This window comes from Hemitrygon akajei, chromosome 2 (assembly GCF_048418815.1).
Source record: "Hemitrygon akajei chromosome 2, sHemAka1.3, whole genome shotgun sequence".
Lineage (NCBI taxonomy): Eukaryota > Metazoa > Chordata > Chondrichthyes > Myliobatiformes > Dasyatidae > Hemitrygon > Hemitrygon akajei.
In genome coordinates this window covers 196,910,905-196,929,466 of record NC_133125.1, presented here as the reverse complement: position 1 = coordinate 196,929,466, position 18,562 = coordinate 196,910,905, and the positions used below count along the sequence as shown (strand labels likewise).

The 18,562-nt window shown below is 52.3% G+C and overlaps 1 protein-coding gene across 3 annotated transcripts in view; it reads right to left on the bottom strand.

Annotated features, from left to right (window-relative positions):
* LOC140719843 (tapasin-like) overlaps positions 1-17,999 on the bottom strand; it is a 28,088-nt gene extending 10,089 nt beyond the window's left edge. For 2 of the 3 annotated variants that reach the window (XM_073034764.1, XM_073034771.1), the window contains exons 1-6: positions 17,864-17,999; positions 14,632-14,847; positions 8,288-8,560; positions 5,667-6,008; positions 1,217-1,540; positions 183-284 (exon numbers count right to left, since the gene is read on the bottom strand). In XM_073034764.1, the coding sequence (XP_072890865.1) occupies positions 183-284; positions 1,217-1,540; positions 5,667-6,008; positions 8,288-8,560; positions 14,632-14,847; positions 17,864-17,924 (1,318 nt within the window). In that variant the 5' untranslated portion in view covers positions 17,925-17,999. Of the gene's footprint in view, positions 1-182; positions 285-1,216; positions 1,541-5,666; positions 6,009-8,287; positions 8,561-14,631; positions 14,848-16,240; positions 16,355-17,863 lie in introns of those variants that run through there. The other variant, XM_073034780.1, reaches the window with a different exon arrangement.
* Positions 18,000-18,562: the final 563 nt, after the last annotated feature.

Genomic DNA, 18,562 nt, shown 5'->3' with positions numbered 1-18,562 from the left:
GGGGTCGGAGGTAGGGGGTGTTACAGAGACAGGGAGCAGTCTGGGGGCTGGAGGGGGTCACAGAGACAGGAAGGGGTGTAGGGGCTTAAAGAACACAAGCCGGATTGTCCGTACAGGGATCAGCTCCCGCTCTCCCCGTCGAGATCCACCCCCAGCCCCAGCCGACGGCAGCAGGAGCTCACCTTGCGGGAACACAAAACAGTACAGCAGTTTCAGAGCTCCGTACAGGACAAAGGCACAGACCAGCATCCCCACCGCGTCCTCCACTGAGGGTCCCGACACTCCTGTGGAGACATTAGGCAGATTTAGCTTCCCACCACAGACCCTTCATGGGCACAGACTCCAGCTGGGGTGCACAGGATGTGTGCCCCTCCGAACAGGAAACGGTCTCGGAATCAGGGCTGGGAATGCAGGGTCTTGAGGGAGCACTGAGGGACCAGTGGCGGTAGAGGAGGGACACTGGAGGGGCGGGGGGGGGGGTGGGGGGCAGGGGAGACAGTGCAGACAGGCAGAGCCTGAAAGAGAGGAGGGGAATGCTGGGAAATTTATGGCCAGGCACTGTGGTGGGAGGAATGAAAGGACAGACTATTTTCTAAAGGGCAAGAGTATTCAAAACTCCGAGGTTCAAAGGGACTTGGGAGTCCTCGTGCAGGATTCCCTAAACATTAACTTGCAGGAAGAGTTGGTGGTAAAGAAGGCAAATGCAATGTTATCTTCCATTATGAGAGGGCTAGAATGTAAAAGCAGGTGTAATGTTGAGGCTTTCTAAAGCTCTGGTGAAGCCTCACCGAGTGGCTGTTGTGAGCAGTTCTGGCCCCTTATCTAAAAAAGTTTGAGCTAGACTTTAGATTAGGTGTTTTTTTTGCCTTCAGGATAAAGACTGATGAGGCCTGACACCTTCTCTGGTGTTTAAATGGCATTATGCTCTTGCACTGTACACATTTTAAGAAAGTATCCATCCTATTATGAAGTTCACAAGTTTAAAACTAATGGAAAAGACAAGACTCAATAGGTTTAGTTTTGTGGAAGGGCCGACATGAAAGGAGGACTACGCAGCGGGAGGAACACCGAGGCTGGGGAAGGGGGCCGCTGCTCCGAGAGAGGAACAGTGGTTGAGGGGAGGTGGGGGAGAGCGTCGCACTGCGGGGAGGGCAGAGGAGAGAGTGCCACGCCGTGGGAGAGGCGGTATTGACAGCGGGAGGGCTGTGGTCTTTACCTGCCACCTTCAGTGTCAGGCTCTTCCTGACCCCTCCCTTCATGGAGACGTGCTGCGCGTGGCAGGTGTAGACGGTGCCATGATCGGCGGCGGTAGGGCGGACCGAGATGACGCCGGTCACGTTGAAGGTGCCGTCGCTGTTCTTGTTGTGTCCGTTCAGCCAGCTGTTGGGCAGCACCTCTGCGCTGCCGTTACCGGGGGCCCTGCGGGTCCACGTCATGCTGACGTCCAGCGGGTAGTAGCCCAGTGCCTCACACAGGATGTCCTGCGCCTGGTCCGGATACAGGTACAGCGGGTCGGGTCTCAGCACCAGTGTCGGTGGCTCTGCACAGACACGCAGGGGCAGTGAGACAACCAGAAACACGGAACGGAACTGAAACAGCCCATCTAGTCTGAGACAAACTGTTCTGTGTACCAGGACCACAGCCCTCCACCCCTCCCATCCACGCAGCTCCCCTAAATGATCAAATCCACTTCCGCTGGCAGCTCGTTCCACCATCTCACCACCCTGTAGATGAAGAACCGCCCCCTCGCAGTCTCCTTAAATATTTCACCTTTCACCCTTAACCCATGACCTCTAGTCATCCAACCTGAGTGGGAAAAGCCTGCTTGCACTTACCCTATCGACACCCCTCAGAATTTTGTGTACCCCCACTAAATCTCCCTTCAATCTCTATGCTCCAGGGAATATTCAACCTTTCCCTATAACAGGGGTTCTCCAGACTCGGCAACATCTTGTAATATTTTTCTGGGCTCTTTCAGCCTTATTTACATCTTTGCTGTAGGTGTAATCAAAACTGCACACAATACTCCGAATTAGTCCTCACCAACATCTTGTACAACTTCAACATAACATCCATCTCCTGTACTCAGTACTTTGACTTATGAAAGCCATCATGCCAGAAGCTTTCTTTATGATCCTATCTACCTGTGACACCACTTTCAATGGGTTCTATTCCCACATCCTCTGATCTACCGCTCACTGTGTGAGACCTACCTTGGTTGGTGCTCCTAAAGTGTAACACCTCGCACTTCTCTGCATTAAATTCCATCTGCCAGTTTCCCAGCTGGTCCACATCCTGTTGCAAACGTTGATAGTCTCCCCACTGTCCACCACACCCCCAATCTTGGTGCCATCCACGAATTTGCTGATCTAGTTTACCACATTATCATCCACATTATTGAAATAGATGACAAACAACAATGGACCCAGCACCAATCCTGATGGAACATCACTAGTCACAGCAACTCCCCCCCCCCCGCCCCCGCATCAGGGAGGCAACTATCTATAACTACTCTGGCTTCTCCGATAAAGCAAATGTCTAATCCAATTTACTACCTCACGTCCGTGACCAACATCCCAAGCGGAACCTTGTCAAAGGCTTTGCTAAAGTCTATGTATCCAACATCCACTGCCTTACCTTCATCAACTTTCCAGGCAACTTCCTTGAAAAACTCTAAGATAGGTTAGACACGACTCACCACGCACAAAGCCCTGCTGACTACCTCTAATCAGCCCCTGTCTATCCAGTTCCTTAGAGCTCCTTCCAATAACTTTCTTAAGCAGTGGAACAATATTAGCTATCCCTCAATCCTCCAGCACCTCTCCTGTAGCTCATAGCTGCTGTGGCCCGTTACAGTTCTGGCAGTTGCTTCCCACAGGGTCTGAGGGAACACTTCGTTAGGCCCTGGGGATTTATCCACCCTAATCTGCCTCAAGACAGCAAACATCTCCTCCGTAATCTATATAGGGTCCATGAACTCAGTGCTGCTTTGCCTCACCCCTCCCCATCTCTGTGACTCTCTCTGGCCCCTTCACCCCTTCTGTACACATCCCACCTTCCCTGAAAGAGAGCTCAATGATCTAAAGATCTGAAGCTACACCAACTAATTTGCCATGTTTTACACTGTATAATCTTCCTGGCTCCGGCCTCACTAACATGTGATACAGGTAGCGATCCTGAGATCACAACCCTGGAGGTTCTGTCCTTTAACTTAGCACCAAACTCCCTTTGCAGAACCTCGTCACTTGTCCTACCCATGTCATTGGTACCTACATTAACTACGACCTCTGGCTGTTCACCGTCCCACTTAAGAAAGTTGAGAACTAGTTCCGAGATGTCCTGACCCTGGCACCCGGGAGGCAACATTTCATCCAGGAATCTCTTTCTTGTCCCCACAGTATCCTGTTGTTGAGGGGGGTGGCCACAGGGAGCCTATCCCTTTTCCCCCTCCTGATTGTCACCCTGTACCTTAGGAACTGCCTCCCGGTATGTCCTGTCTATCAATCACACAGTCTCCCGAATGATCCGGAGTTCATCCAGTCCCAGCTCCAGCTCCTCAATGCGGATTGTCAGAGCTGCAGCTGGATGCACTTCCTGCAGGGGTCACCATCATCGGAGCTTCCCACACCCTGCAAGAGGAGCACCCCGCTATCCTGTCAGTCACCCCGCTGTCCTGTCAGTCATCCCGCTATCCTGTCAGTCACCCCGCTGTCCTGTCAGTCATCCCGCTGTCCTGTCAGTCACCCCGCTGTCCTGTCAGTCACCCCGCTGTCCAGTCAGTCACCCCGCTGTCCAGTCAGTCACCCCGCTGTCCTGTCAGTCACCCCGCTGTCCAGTCAGTCACCCCGCTGTCCAGTCAGTCACCCCGCTGTCCTGTCAGTCACCCCGCTGTCCTGTCAGTCACCCCGCTATCCTGTCAGTCATCCCGCTGTCCTGTCAGTCATCCAGCTGTCCTGTCAGTCACCCCGCTGTCCTGTCAGTCATCCAGCTGTCCTGTCAGTCACCCCGCTGTCCTGTCAGTCACCCCGCTGTCCTGTCAGTCATCCCGCTGTCCAGTCAGTCACCCCGCTGTCCTGTCAGTCACCCCGCTGTCCTGTCAGTCATCCCGCTGTCCTGTCAGTCACCCAGCTGTCCTGTCAGTCACCCCGCTGTCCTGTCAGTCATCCCGCTGTCCTGTCAGTCACCCCGCTGTCCTGTCAGTCATCCCGCTGTCCTGTCAGTCACCCCGCTGTCCTGTCAGTCATCCCGCTGTCCTGTCAGTCACCCCGCTGTCATGTCAGTCATCCCGCTGTCCTGTCAGTCACCCCGCTGTCCTGTCAGTCATCCCGCTATCCTGTCAGTCATCCCGCTATCTTGTCAGTCATCCCGCTGTCCTGTCAGTCATCCCACTATCGTGCTCTAGATGTGCATTAAAAAGATCAACCTAACACCAATATCTCTCCTCAGGGAAGCCTGAATGAGCCAAACCCCAACACTCGCACAATGGCTGCTCCCCTTAAACCCAAGTTCTTCTGATTGGTCCTCGTCAAGTGCCTCAGAACGTGCAATGCAGTGTCTCCTCAGGATTGTCACACACAAGGTGTACTGAGAATGGTACAGCACTGACAGGCCCATGCATGCCAACCCAATCAGTAATCAAACAGCTGACTGAATGACTGTCTTTCTCAGGGTGAAATACTAGAGTGTATAGTTTTTAGCTGAAGGAAGGATAATTTAAAGATGATATGCGGAGTGTTTGTTTACACAGAGAGTTCTGGGTGTCTGGAATGGGCAGTGGTGGAGTCAGTCCTGCTCCCACTGGCACCTGCCAGCAGCCACCCAGCCAATAGGATTCACCCACCACTCGCTCCAGACTCACCCCCAGTCCTTGTTCACTCAGTGATCCAACCGGACTCCACCAGTTCCTCCCAGTTTTCACTCTCCCGAGCTAAGTTTAGTTTGTGATCTATTATTAAAGTTATCGTTGAATCATCTCCACTGCTCTCGTCTACATTTCCTGACGTGAGGAAAGATTCTGTGAGAGGTCCGCCGTGTCCTTTTCAAGCGCAGTGTTTTTTTAAACGAGGCCGACACTCAACCTGGCACTCAAGCCACTCCGGTGTCCGGGAGCGGCTTGACCTGGACTGGAACTCGGGAACCCTGGCTCCGGAGTCTGGTGCTGATGTCACTGCGCCACCAGCCGGCAGATGATACAATAGCGGTGGTTAAAAGGCTTTTAGAGAGCGACACATGACAATGGAGGAAATGGGTGTGAGGAGAAGATACAGGGTGTAGAAAGCAGAAGTGATTACTTTAATTTGGCACCACATTCAGCACAAAACGGACAGGCAAAAGGGCCAGTTCCTGTTCTACGTTCAGCCCCAGGTTTAGGGATGTCCTGTGGGGTCAGATTCTGCTCTAATTCTTTATATCCTCTCCACAGGACCCACTACCTACGTTGCTGGTAACAATACGTCCCACGACTTGCGGCTGTCCAGCCCTCCCCTTTGGAACGCTGTGAGCCTAATCCGAGGCACCGCTCGGAAACAACATCCCACCCGAGTGTCCTGTTCACGCCCACAGTATCCACTTTCTGCCCCTCTAACGATGGAAAAGCCTTTCGCCATTGCACTCACAGGGGTACGGGGTGATGACAGAGGGGCGGGGGCAATGAAGGGGGGACGTACCTAAGATGTGGAGGCTAACAGCCTGCTGAGCCTGCAGGTTGGGGGCATAAACGGTGCAGATGTACGTGCCATCCTGCTGTAGGCGCACGTTGCGCAGGACCAGGGACGCGTTCCCATGGCTGTGGAGAAGGTCCAGCAGGAGTTCCGCACCCTCCTGCGCTATATGTACGCGGTCCTGCAGTCCATTGTAGGCATAAACCACGTGCCCGGAGCCTTCGAACTGGTAACGCCACTCCACCGCGACTCCCATCGACCGGTCCAGCGTGAAGCCACAGTCCAGCAGCACGTCCTGACCCTGCCTGGCGCTGACCTCAGGCACCCGGCTGAAGACATTCAGCACAACTGCAGGAGACAGAGAGGAGGGAGCCACCATCAGCAAGGGGAGCTGGAGACGAGCAGAGATATTACACCCCCCCTCAGCATCACACACAATGCACCACCCCTCTCACAGTGTGACCCACCCTCTGTACCACCCCTCCCACAGTGTGACCCTCCCTCAGTACCACCCCTCCCACAGTGTGACCCTCCCTCTGTACCACCCCTCTCACAGTGTGACTCTCCCTCATTACCACCCCTCCCACAGTGTGACCCTCCCTCAGTACCACCCCTCCCACAGCGTGACCCTCCCTCTGTACCACCCCTCCCACAGTGTGACTCTCCCTCATTACCACCCCTCCCACAGTGTGACCCTCCCTCAGTACCACCCCTCCCACAGTGTGACCCTCCCTCAGTACCACCCCTCCCACAGTGTGACCCTCCCTCACTACCACCCCTCCCACAGTGTGACCCTCCCTCAGTACCACCCCTCCCACAGCGTGACCCTCCCTCTGTTCCACCCCTCCCACACTGAGACTCTCCCTCAGTACCACCCCTCCCACAGTGTGACCCTCCTCAGTACCACCCCTCCCACAGTGTGACCCTCCCTCTGTACCACCCCTCCCACAGTGTGACCCTCCCTCAGTACCACCCCTCCCACAGCGTGACTCTCCCTCTGTTCCACCCCTCCCACTGTGTGACCCTCCCTCTGTACCACCCCTCCCAGTGTGACCCTCCCTCAGTAACACCCCTCCCACACTGACCCTCCCTCAGTACCACCCCTCCCACAGTGTGACCCTCCCTCAGTACCACCCCCCACAGTGTGACCCTCCCTCAGTAACACCCCTCCCACACTGACCCTCCCTCAGTACCACCCCTCCCACAGTGTGACCCTCCCTCAGTACCACCCACACTGACCCTCCCTCAGTACCACCCCTCCCACAGTGTGACCCTCCCTCAGTACCACCCCTCCCACACTGACCCTCCCTCAGTACCACCCCTCTCACAGTGTGACTCTCCCTCGGTACCACCCCTCCCACAGCGTGACTCTCCCTCAGTACCACCCCTCCCACAGTGTGACCCTCCCTCAGTACCACCCCTCCCACAGCGTGACTCTCCCTCAGTACCACCCCTCCCAGTGTGACCCTTCCTCAGTACCACCCCTCCCACAGTGTGACTCTCCCTCTGTACCACCCCTCCCACACTGACTCTCCCTCAGTACCACCCCTCCCACAGCGTGACTCCCCTCGGTACCCCCCCTCCCACACTGACTCTCCCTCAGTACCACCCCTCCCACAGCGTGACTCCCCTCGGTACCCCCCCTCCCACACTGACTCTCCCTCAGTACCACCCCTCCCACAGCGTGACTCCCCTCGGTACCCCCCCCTCCCACACTGACTCTCCCTCAGTACCACCCCTCCCACAGTGTGACCCTCCCTCAGTACCACCCCTCCCACAGTGTGACCCTCCCTCAGTACCACCCCTCCCACACTGACTCCCCTCAGTACCACCCCTCCCACACTGACTCTCCCTCGGTACCCCCCCTCCCACACTGACTCCCCTCGGTACCCCCCCTCCCACATTGACTCTCCCTCTGTACCACCCCTCCCACAGTGTGACCCTCCCTCAGTACCACCCCTCCCACAGCGTGACTCTCCCTCAGTACCACCCCTCCCACAGCGTGACCCTCCCTCTGTACCACCCCTCCCACAGTGACTCTCCCTCGGTACCACCCCTCCCACAGTGTGACCCTCCCTCAGTACCACCCCTCCCACAGTGTGACTCTCCCTCAGTACCACCCCTCCCACAGTGACTCTCCCTCGGTACCACCCCTCCCACAGTGTGACCCTCCCTCAGTACCACCCCTCCCACAGCGTGACCCTCCCTCTGTACCACCCCTCCCACACTGACTCTCCCTCGGTACCACCCCTCCCACAGCGTGACTCTCCCTCGGTACCACCCCTCCCACAGCGTGACCCTCCCTCAGTACCACCCCTCCCAGTGTGACCCTCCCTCAGTACCACCCCTCCCACAGTGTGACCCTCCCTCAGTACCACCCCTCCCACACTGACTCCCCTCGGTACCCCCCCTCCCACACTGACTCTCCCTCGGTACCCCCCCTCCCACACTGACTCCCCTCGGTACCCCCCCCTCCCACACTGACTCTCCCTCGGTACCCCCCCTCCCACACTGACTCCCCTCGGTACCACCCCTCCCACACTGACTCCCCTCGGTACCCCCCCTCCCACAGCAAGACAAGCCGTCACTGCCGACTGGGCTCCCCAGCAGGACCAGGGCAGGTGTACCTGAGGTTTGCACAGGCGCAGGATCCTCTTCTCCTGCGGGCTCCGACACCACGCGGTGCAGACTGCTCACGCTGAAGGAGCGGTCGCGGGTGTGCAGGTGCGTGCTGAGCCAGCGGCCTGACTGATAAGCCGGCGTCCGTTCGTCTTCGGTCAGGTGCGCGGCCCAGGCCAGAATGGATTCCTGGGGAAGGTACTTATTAATCTCACAGCCGTGCTTCTCCCTTGCGTCTGCCGGCTGGCGAAACCCCGTGTGTCCCGTAACCTGAGAGTGATCTGTTCCGGAGAGGAGGGTGGGGGAGATTAAAGAATAATTCTACACGTGCTGGGGATTCAGAGCAACACTCGCAAAGCTGTGGAGGAACTCAGCAAGTTGGGCTGAGTGTCCACGGAGAGGAGTAAACCGTCGATATTTCAGGCTGAGACAGCCCGAAATGACAGAAGATTAAAGATGATCATTTCATATGTTCAGGTCGCACAGCAGAGAGCGTCCTAACAACTTCCAGCACTGTTTGGTACAGAAACCTCACAGGAGGCCTCCACAACGGCAGTCAAACCTGCTCAACTCACACCACACCAGCCTATCCACCATCAAGGACATAGAGACAGAAAGGATCAGGAAAAGGGCCAGCATCACGAAGGATCCACCCACCCTGCTCATGGACTGTTTGTCCTGCTCCCATCGGCAGGGAGGCTACGTAGCATCCACGTCAGGACCACCAGACTCAAAAACAGTGACTTTCCCCAAGCAGTCAGGCTGATCAACACCTCCACCCACTAATACGTCTCTCCACAAACCCCAACCATCACAACTTGATCATTTCCTGTCAGAGTCACCTGATGTTCAGACACTCCTGTCCCTAGTGTCACTTTATGGACATACAATCAATAAGTTACCTTGTTTATATTTATTGTTTTTTAGTGTTCTGAGCTGCATCAATCCAGAGTAACAATTATTTCACTCTCCTTTTCACTTGCGTTCTGGAAGTTACATTAAGCAATCTTTAACTTAATCTTAAATGCATCGTTAGGTTCAACAACCGACAGAGCATGTTGAACGCATCTCCCTGCACTCCAGGACTGGCAAAATACCAGGTGTCCCTTAATCCTAGTGAGACCTGTTTAGGCAGTGGGAGGTGGCAGGTGAGTAAACAGTGGAAATTAGCAATTTCCTCTCCGTATTATGAGTTTTCAGAGCTTAAAATTAAAGCCTTGCCACCTTATCAGATCCTAGGTGTCAACGTGTCTCAGGATCCACGTTGCAATTACAAAACTGGCACAACAGCGTTTAATTTCATTAGGAGTCTGAGGAGATTTGGTGTGTCACCAAAGACTCTCGCAAATATCTACAGATGTATCATTCCAACCGGTTGCATCGCCCTCCAACGTGGAGTGGCCCCTACAAAGGATCGGAAAGAGCTGTGGAAATCATGGGAACACCTGGTCAGCGTAGGCTCCTTTCCCGGGTAATAGCTTTTCTCTTCATTGACTGTTTGTGGAGGGTCAGGGGTTCCAGTCGGGTGCAAACAGGGAGTCAGATTGTGAACCCACGTGATTTTTAGTTGAGACAACAAGTTACTTGTTGGGAAACACGAGTGCCTCACTGATCATTATTACAAGGGGTGATTCTTGTAACAGAATTGGCATCCCTGGGTGGGCTCGAGGATAAATCAGCGGGAGACTCGAGTCGGACCACGTGGGTGAGGTACGGAGATCTGGGACTGGGTAGTTAGTAGTTACTGACCCAGGATGAAGAATTCAGGAAATTCTACAAGTCCACAGGACTTGGATTGTTTTGATTGGAGGGGATACCTCCAGAAATACGTGTTGGGGAAGTGGCCACAACATGAGGAGTTTGTCGGTCACCCTGGTTGTGAAGGGGAAACTGTTGGTGATGCCCTGTGGAAAATCGCCCAAGGGGAGCTGTCGAGCAGGAAGTTTAAATAATTGCAAAAACCAACAACAGTTGGCTGTTTAATAGAGGATCTGATAGAATCAAATTTAACAGAATTATGACAAACGGCATAGATTAGAATCGGAAAATGAATGTCGGCATAAAGCAGAAGCCGAGCGAGATAGGTTATGACAGGAAATTCTAGAGTATCAGCAAAAATCTGAAGCGGAGCGAGAGAGATTGGAAGAACACAAAAGGCTCAGTAAGGAGGTGGAAACCTTTAGCGAAAGGGTTACTGACTTACAGGGTCAGAGAAGTATGGACGATGATATGAACCAGTTTCAGTTGAAGTGTCAGAAATTACTTAGAGAGAAAAGCAAACTAGAGGAAGCAGCCACACCGGTGAAGGATGAAGCGGAAGGATTAAAGAAACAGAGTGCTGATTTAAAGACGGCTCTGAATGTGATTCAGAAATCAGCACAGGAAAGGACGAGTAACACTGGAGATCATGCAAAGTGTTGAAAGCAGATTCAAAAGCTGCAGGGCCAACTTGCGAGGAATAATACGTGCTTTTGGATCTGAAAAGGGAGATATTCATTAGATAAAGCTACTTTAGCAGATAAAACTACTAGATATGGTTACGATAATTACGAAGCACCATCTCCTGAGGAACTCCCACCGTAACCTTACCGACGACAGCCGGTGCTACCGTCTGCACGACTGGCACCCCTAGTTACTGTCAGACAGGGGGAGCAAATCAAAATCGGAATATAACATACACCACTCCGTTCGGGGTACAGCAGCTTAGAGATACTGCTAAGGATATCGGGACGTGCGCTCGGAGACCATCCTCGAGAGCTTTTCCGAGCAACTAGTCATCAGAGAGTAATACACGGCCTCGACGACTCGGAGGAAAGGAAACTGGTTACAATGTGTTTACACCCAAATATACACTCAACATCGACAGATAAACAACAAGAAGTGAGGAAATGAAAAACGCAACAGTGACTGTTATGGGAGTTAACAGAGGGGACCCGGTAAACGCACTAGCCAGAGGAGGTAACTGCATTTACATCCCATTTATGGACTGTGTTCCAAGGGGTGTATGGGACAGCATTAGAGCAGGACCATTTCGGACCAGTGGCCTCAAATAGATGGTTGAGGACACTGGGGTCTCACCGTACCGATGAATCTAAAAAGGCACAGGGAATGTTTGATCCCACACACACTGAGGCACGGCTACTGAGGAAAATGTGTACAGGATGGGAAAAGGAGATACAAAGACCAACTAAACTCTCGAATGGGAAGGTGATGACTGTTAAAAGTCAGGCACCTGCCTGGAGAAAGGAGGTTGGGGGACCCACCCCAAGGGTCTCCCTGCCATGCTATGAAGGAGCAGGGAAGGGCAGAGGAACTGGAACAGGGAGAACCGAAGGTGGAGTAATTAAATGCTGTAACTGTGGCCAAGAGGGACACATTAAGAGAGAATGTCCATACCTGAGACGAGGAAGAGCAGAGCAATGTGGTTTGCCCTTGGAGGGGTCAGAAATACGGAGCCCACAATAACGTTGTGGAGACACCAACATCCAGGGGATTGTACCCGGAGCTTCAGCGACGGTGTCAGGCCTCACCGGTGTGGGTGTGTGACACAAGGTGGGATGAAACCGGAAGATCTCGAGTGAGTGGCAGGGTCAGAGGCCGCCCTGTTACCTTTTTATGGGACACTGGAGGATCCAGAACCACTAATGTAAATAACGTAAATTGGGAGATACGAGGTAATAAGTGGGGCATGTGAGTGTAACATTGGAAGTGAGAATAGGAGACATAGCATTGGAACATTCAGTTGTGTTGGTGGAATTACCCAGGGAGCAGGAACGTATACTGGGGAGTGATTACATGGCCAAAGTGGGGCTTTGTTTTGACCCAGTTAATTGTATGAATGTTGCAGCTATATAGGACCCTGGTCAGACCCCACTTGGAGTATTGTGCTCATTTCTGGTCGCCTCGCTACAGGAAGGATGTGGAAGCCATAGAAAGGGTGCAGAGGAGATTTACAAGGATGTTGCCTGGATTGGGGAGCATGCCTTATGATAACAGGTTGAGTGAACTCGGCCTTTTCTCCTTGCAGCGACGGAGGATGAGAGGTGACCTGATAGACTACTCGCTGTGTGATCATGAGGGGCATTAATCGTGTGGATAGCCAGAGGCTTTTTCCCAGGGCTGAAATGGCTAACACAAGCGGGCACAGTTTTAAAATGCTTGGAAATAGGTACTGAGGGGACCTTAGGGGTAACTTTTCACAGAGAGTGGTCAGTGCGTGGAGTACTCTGCTGACAACGGTGCTGGAAGTGGATACAATAGGGTCTTTTAAGAGGCTCTTAGAGAGGTACATGGAGCTTAGAAAAATAGAGAGCTCTGTGCTAGGGAAATTCTAGGCAGTTTCTAGAGTAGGTTACATGGTTGGCACAACATTGTGGGCCGAAGGGCCTGCGATGTGCTGTAGATTTCTATGTTTCAGTATAAACTGCCCACGGCACTGTAGTACACAGGGAGAGTAGACTAGGGAAGACACTAAAGGACACAGAGAAGTCTTTTTGTCAGGGGCCAGGCCCTCTCCAGGTTTTCAAAACTATTAGCAAGGTCACCACTCCACAGCCACAGGTGACAGAATCTACACCAGAGCGTAAAAGCAGAGAGACTCAGCGTAATACAAACGGGGTAGGATTAGTGTTAGAAGATACAGGGGAGTTTGACACTTTGGTACCAGGGAACCAGCAGGTTGTAATCTTTAATCTAACTGAAACAATGGTGCCTGCATGGTGCTCACCTACAATAAAACCATTGTGTACTCACCTTCTTGGGAGACAACTCAGCAGGACTGAGTTTAAGCCAGTCAAAAATAGAAGGAAAAGAGGACTATTGGAATTAGTGGGAGCAGGTTATGCATCAGGGGTAGCAACGATCAACACCCTGGATACAGATCCTCCAGAAAATAAGGGATATTACTGGAGAAAATGACCAAGATCAGGTACAAACTAATCACATTGGTCGAGATGCATCCCAGGTAACTCTGGGTGTGGTTAAATTTCTGAAGCCCCTTCATTTTCAACACACCTGATTATTGACCGCACAGACCTCATGCCTGAGGAAATGCACAAAACTGAGATCCGTGCTACAGGTGCTACAACTTTCACCACGCTGGTTAAACTCCAAAAGCGAGAGTGTCGAGAAGCTGAGCACAGATATCGGAAAACAAAACCCCAGGTCCATTGCAACATTTATAAAGAAACTTTCTGCATCTACGAAGCTGAGTCATGCAAGGCCGTCCTCCTCTGATATTATAAACACAAACAGCTACCATGGTGGCTTACCATGATTCGCACTAATTTATTGCAACTTGATGCACATCTAGGAGCGAACTGGCTCTCAGGTGAGCATCTAAAAGAATGGGTTGGAGAAAGGATGCCATATTACAGAGTACTGGGTACCTGTGATGATGGTAAAGGAAGCTTCTGTGTCGGAGCAGCATTCCACATTCCCCGACATGGAAATAATTCAACCTACTCTTTGAAAAGGGTTCACAATGTCGGTAAATATCATTTAAGTTATCTTTAAGTAACCCACCAACACAAGCTATTGTTATGAATGGGTACTGGGAAAGGAATAGATTTATCAAGGTGCCCTCAAAGGGGCGATCACTGGTCTTGACCAGAATAAATGACAAAGCAGAAACTGTTTCCAGAGTGTGGTTTCAGTACTTATGGAAATCACTTATTGCCAATTTTTCCCGTGAATAATCAGTCTCTCTACAACATGCATCGGTGGGTCAGACATATAACAGGGGCCACAAGTTATACCAAGGGGTGGGAACAATGACGCCACGGGGAATGTGACCTTGGATCTGGCCAATGGAGGACGAACTTCGCCTCGGCCAGCAGGCGGATAAGGAGGGGACGTCTCCACGGACACGTGGAGATCGGGACCACGAGGCCAGCATTCCTGGGCAATTCTCTTCATTGACTGTTCACGGAGGGTCAGGGCTTCTAACAGGTAGTTAGACTTTGCTCTTTAGTTGAGACAATAAACACTACTTGTTGGTAAGTACAGATTTTCTGTGCCTCACTGATCATTATTACAAGGGGTGACTCTTGTAACACTGGGGTAGGAGACTGTGGCCGAACAAGTTCTGACTGAACGGACAGTGAACCCGTGAATGCTATCTCAGTGATTTTACTTGCTTTTTGCACTATGTGCGTGTGCATTTCTCACACCTGACTTCTGTCACAAAACACCAACTTTCACCACGTACCTAGAACATGAAAACCTGATTCTGGATCAGGAAGCACATCAGTGATCCGTAAACCCGTAATGCACAGGGAGAGGCCACATGGCCAGTCCGCACCCTGTCCCGTTCCACCCGGCTCTCAACACCCTGGAGCTTGTGGGATCTTACCGAACACCTCGAGGAACATGCCTGGCTTCAGGTCAGGGGGCACGGCCACGCCCGAGGGCTTCTCGTCCTCCATCCTACGGCCCGACACTCTCCGCAGCAGCAGCATGGCGTCGGTCTGGTCCACGGAGCCGGGGAAGCTCCCCTTGCCACGCGCCTCCTCTACAAATGTGCAGTCCACCAGCATCCCGGTATCCAGCATGGGACCGTGGCTCAGAACTGGGTGGAGAGAGAACTTGGATTAAAACACGCAGGGCCCAGGAGACACGGGTCAACATCAGCCTGGTCAGCGAGCACGTCAGCACCGGATCAGGCCATTCGGTTCACGGGATTGTACTGAACTAATCCTTCCTGTCCACATCCCTCCGTTCCCTGCACATCCATGGGCCTAAGAGCCTCATGAACACTCCTGTCACACCTCCACCTTTCGCTGCACAATCCAGGCACTTCCCATTCTCCGTGTGAAAAAATTGCCTTTCTGTTCCCTTTAAATTTCCTCCCTCCAACCTTTCCGGTGTCGGGGTGGAGATACGTCTCTACCAAAGGAGGTGTAAGGCACTCGTTCCCTCCGCTAGCCCGCAGGACACTTCAGCAATCAATCTATTTTAAACGACTTGGCCGCCACAGTGAATTCCACAGATTCACCATCCTCTGGCTAGAGAATTTCCTCCTCACCTCTGTTCGAAATGGACACCCCTCTACCGCCACCCTCAATCTTGTCTTAAGGGCTTAACACTTTTGGGGTGATGCTCTTTCTGATCAATTCTGTGCGCTCTTTAAAATGACTATGTCTCTATTCACTAACGCTCAAACCAAGGTAATCACAAAACAATATATCTCTGAAAGCAGCAAGGTGTTGTTCACGCAGGCCTTTTCTCCCGCACCTGCCTTCTCGCCAGCCTCTGTCAGTGACCCTGCAGACCAGCTCAAGTCTACAATTACAGATGTCAGTGATGCAATCAGCCCCACCAAAGTAAAACGTAGTTTCTGGGAAGCAAAAAGCACCACGGCGAAACACCTCGCTGGTTAAACTCCAAAAGCGAGAGTGTCGAGAAGCTGAACACAAATATCGGAAAACAAAATCCCAGGTCCATTGCAACATTTATAAAGAAACTTTCTGCATCTACGAAGCTGAGACATGCAAGGCCGTCCTCCTCTGATATTATAAACACAAACAGCTATAATGCACGTGCCTTATTTGAGAGGTTCACACATCAGCAGCACCTGAACTCCTGTCTACAAAGTCACGTAATGACCTTGCGTTCTATTTTACTGACAAAATTCAGAAGGTTAGACATGTTGTCAGTGTGTCTGCATCAGGTCAGTGTCATCCTTTCACTCACTCAGAACTCACTTCGTTAAGATGACACGATTCAAAATATAGACCACAGAGGAAATTGTGCCACACCTGAAATCCTCCTCCTGTTTCCTTTTACCTACAGCCTTTTAAAAAATGTTTTTAATTGCAAAGCGTCAGACATTCTAAAGATAGTCAATACCTCTATCAGGCTGCTTCCCAAAAGCCCTGAAAACTGTAGTTATTGAGCTGCTTTTAAAAAAGAGCAACCAGCTGCCTCGGTTATTGATAACTACAGGCCCATGTCAAACTTACCACGTTTAAGTAAGATCACTGAAAAGGTTGCTTGTCAGCAACTTGACAGCTTTTTGGCACTCGGCGTCTGTACGGATATTTTCCGGTCTGGATTTCGACAACATTAGAGCGAGAGCCAAAGGCCTTAAGTCTCAGCAAGATATAGAAAATCTCCTATTTTTAGCAGGCTTGGCCACTGTCACGGCGTTTCCGCAGGTCTCTGTAAAAATCCCTCAGACAGCCGCAGCTCGTTCAGAACGCTGCTGCCAGAGTCCACACTGAGACCAGGAGCTCATCACTCCAGTTCTCAGCTCCCAACACTGGCTTCCTCTCCACCAGAGGAATGAATTTAAAACACTACAAACAAGAGAAAATCCGCAGAGGCTGGAAATCCAGGCAACGCACACAAGATGCTGGAGGAACTCAGCAGGCCAGGCAGCATCTATGGGGAAAAAATACAGTACAGGCCAAAACCCTGAGGCCTGCTGAGGGGGTTCGGCCCGAAACATTGATCGTACTTTAAGCTCTTTCGAATCGAGGCTTAAAACTTTTCTTTTCGCTGTAGCTTTTAATTAGAATCTGCATTGAAACTTCTATTTATCATAGCTATTGTTGTGTGATTTTATTCCCTTTTATATGGCCTGAAATTTGATGTCTAATTTTATATCTTTTTCTATGTAAAGCAACTGCCTTGTGATTGAAAAGGGTTATATAAATAAACTTGCCTTTATTCAGAGACTGTGCCGTCTAGTCCTACGCCCAATTATAGGAAATATCCTCTCCACATCCACTCTGTCTGGAGCTACCAATGTTCAATTACTTTCAAAGAGATTCCCCTCCCCCCCCCAATTCTTCTAAACTCCAGTGAGTACAGGCCCAAATCCATCAAACACTCCTGGTAAACTAATCCTTTTATTCCCAGAATCACTCTTGTCAACCTCCTCTGGACCCTCTCCCATGCCAGCACATCCTTTCTTAGATATGGGGCCTAAAATTGCTCACAGTACTCTAACCAGTTACCCTCAACATTACAGTTTTGCTTTCAGCTTCTAGCGGGGCAGGTGAAAAGGGCCAAGGGCAGAAGAGGAAGGGATTTGATAGGAGTGGAGAATGGGCCTTGGAGGAAAGAGGAGGGGAACCAGAGTGAGGAATGGGAGAACAGGGAAAGATGGGCTGAGGAGAAATAACTAAGTTAAAGAAATCGATGTTCATGTCATCTGGTTGGAGGCTACCCAGACAGAAGATGAAGTGTTACTCTGCCAACCCAAGTTCGGCCTCATCTCACACCCGGGGAAGGGCAGTCACGGGGGGTCGGGGCGAGTCGGTATTTCGCAGGGGGGGGGGGGGGGTCCCCAGGTTCTATCCCTCTCCAGCACACTCTGAAGATAATTCTCAGCGGGAGATTACCCTCCCCATCCCCATCGACCCCGCTCGCCGCCGGGATGTGCGGCAGAACGTGCAGACAGCGTCGGAGGTCGGAAACGAACCGGATCCGGCTCCGGATCTGTGACCGACCGGGAGAGGTCGAGCTGGCCAGGCCTGAGCGCCGGGAGCGAGAGACGGAGGCCAGCAGAGAATGGTGTTTCCGGGTCCTCCACCTGCCCTCCGGGACTCAGTCGGAGCGCGGCGGGGTTGGGGTTTTACCTGGTGGGAGGCAGGTCCCGAGAATCAGGGCGACCCCGAGCAGGGCAGCGGCTGCGTCCATTGCGGGTGGCGGCGGATCTGCAGCGGCCGCGGCAGCGCCTTTACTTCGCTCTCGGTTTCACTTTCTCTTCCCGGAATACCGGCGGGGGGGGGGTGTGGGGGTAGAGGCGGGGCTGAGGGCGAATTCGCCGTGACTCTCCGTTGAAAAATACCCCGGAGCGGTAAACACGAACGAAAGCACACGCTTCCCTCCGTCCCCTCTCCCCGTCTCCGTGACTCCCCCAGCCCCTAAAAACTTCCCGATCTCTTTGACCCGTCCCGACCCCTACACCCCTCTCTCCCCGTCTCGGTTATTCCCCCGGCCCCCCAAAACCTCCCGACCTCTTTGATCTGCCCCGACCCGGCGGTTCAACAACTTCTTCCCCTTTGTCATCAGGTTCCTGAACCGACTGCATGGCTCCCGGTCTCTCCCCACACGAGTGTCGTTATCTTTAATGTGTTCTTTATGTTAACATGCTGCCGGGAAAAGCCAATTTTCGTGACATTAGTACCGCGGAATGGCCTATCAAAATAAACTTGAACTCTGACTCGAATCTTGGTCTGTCCACCAACATCCCCCCCACCCCGGCGGTCCTGAACCAACTTCCAAAACTTCCAAACCGAGATTCTGCAGAAGCTGGAACTCAGCAGGTCAGGCAG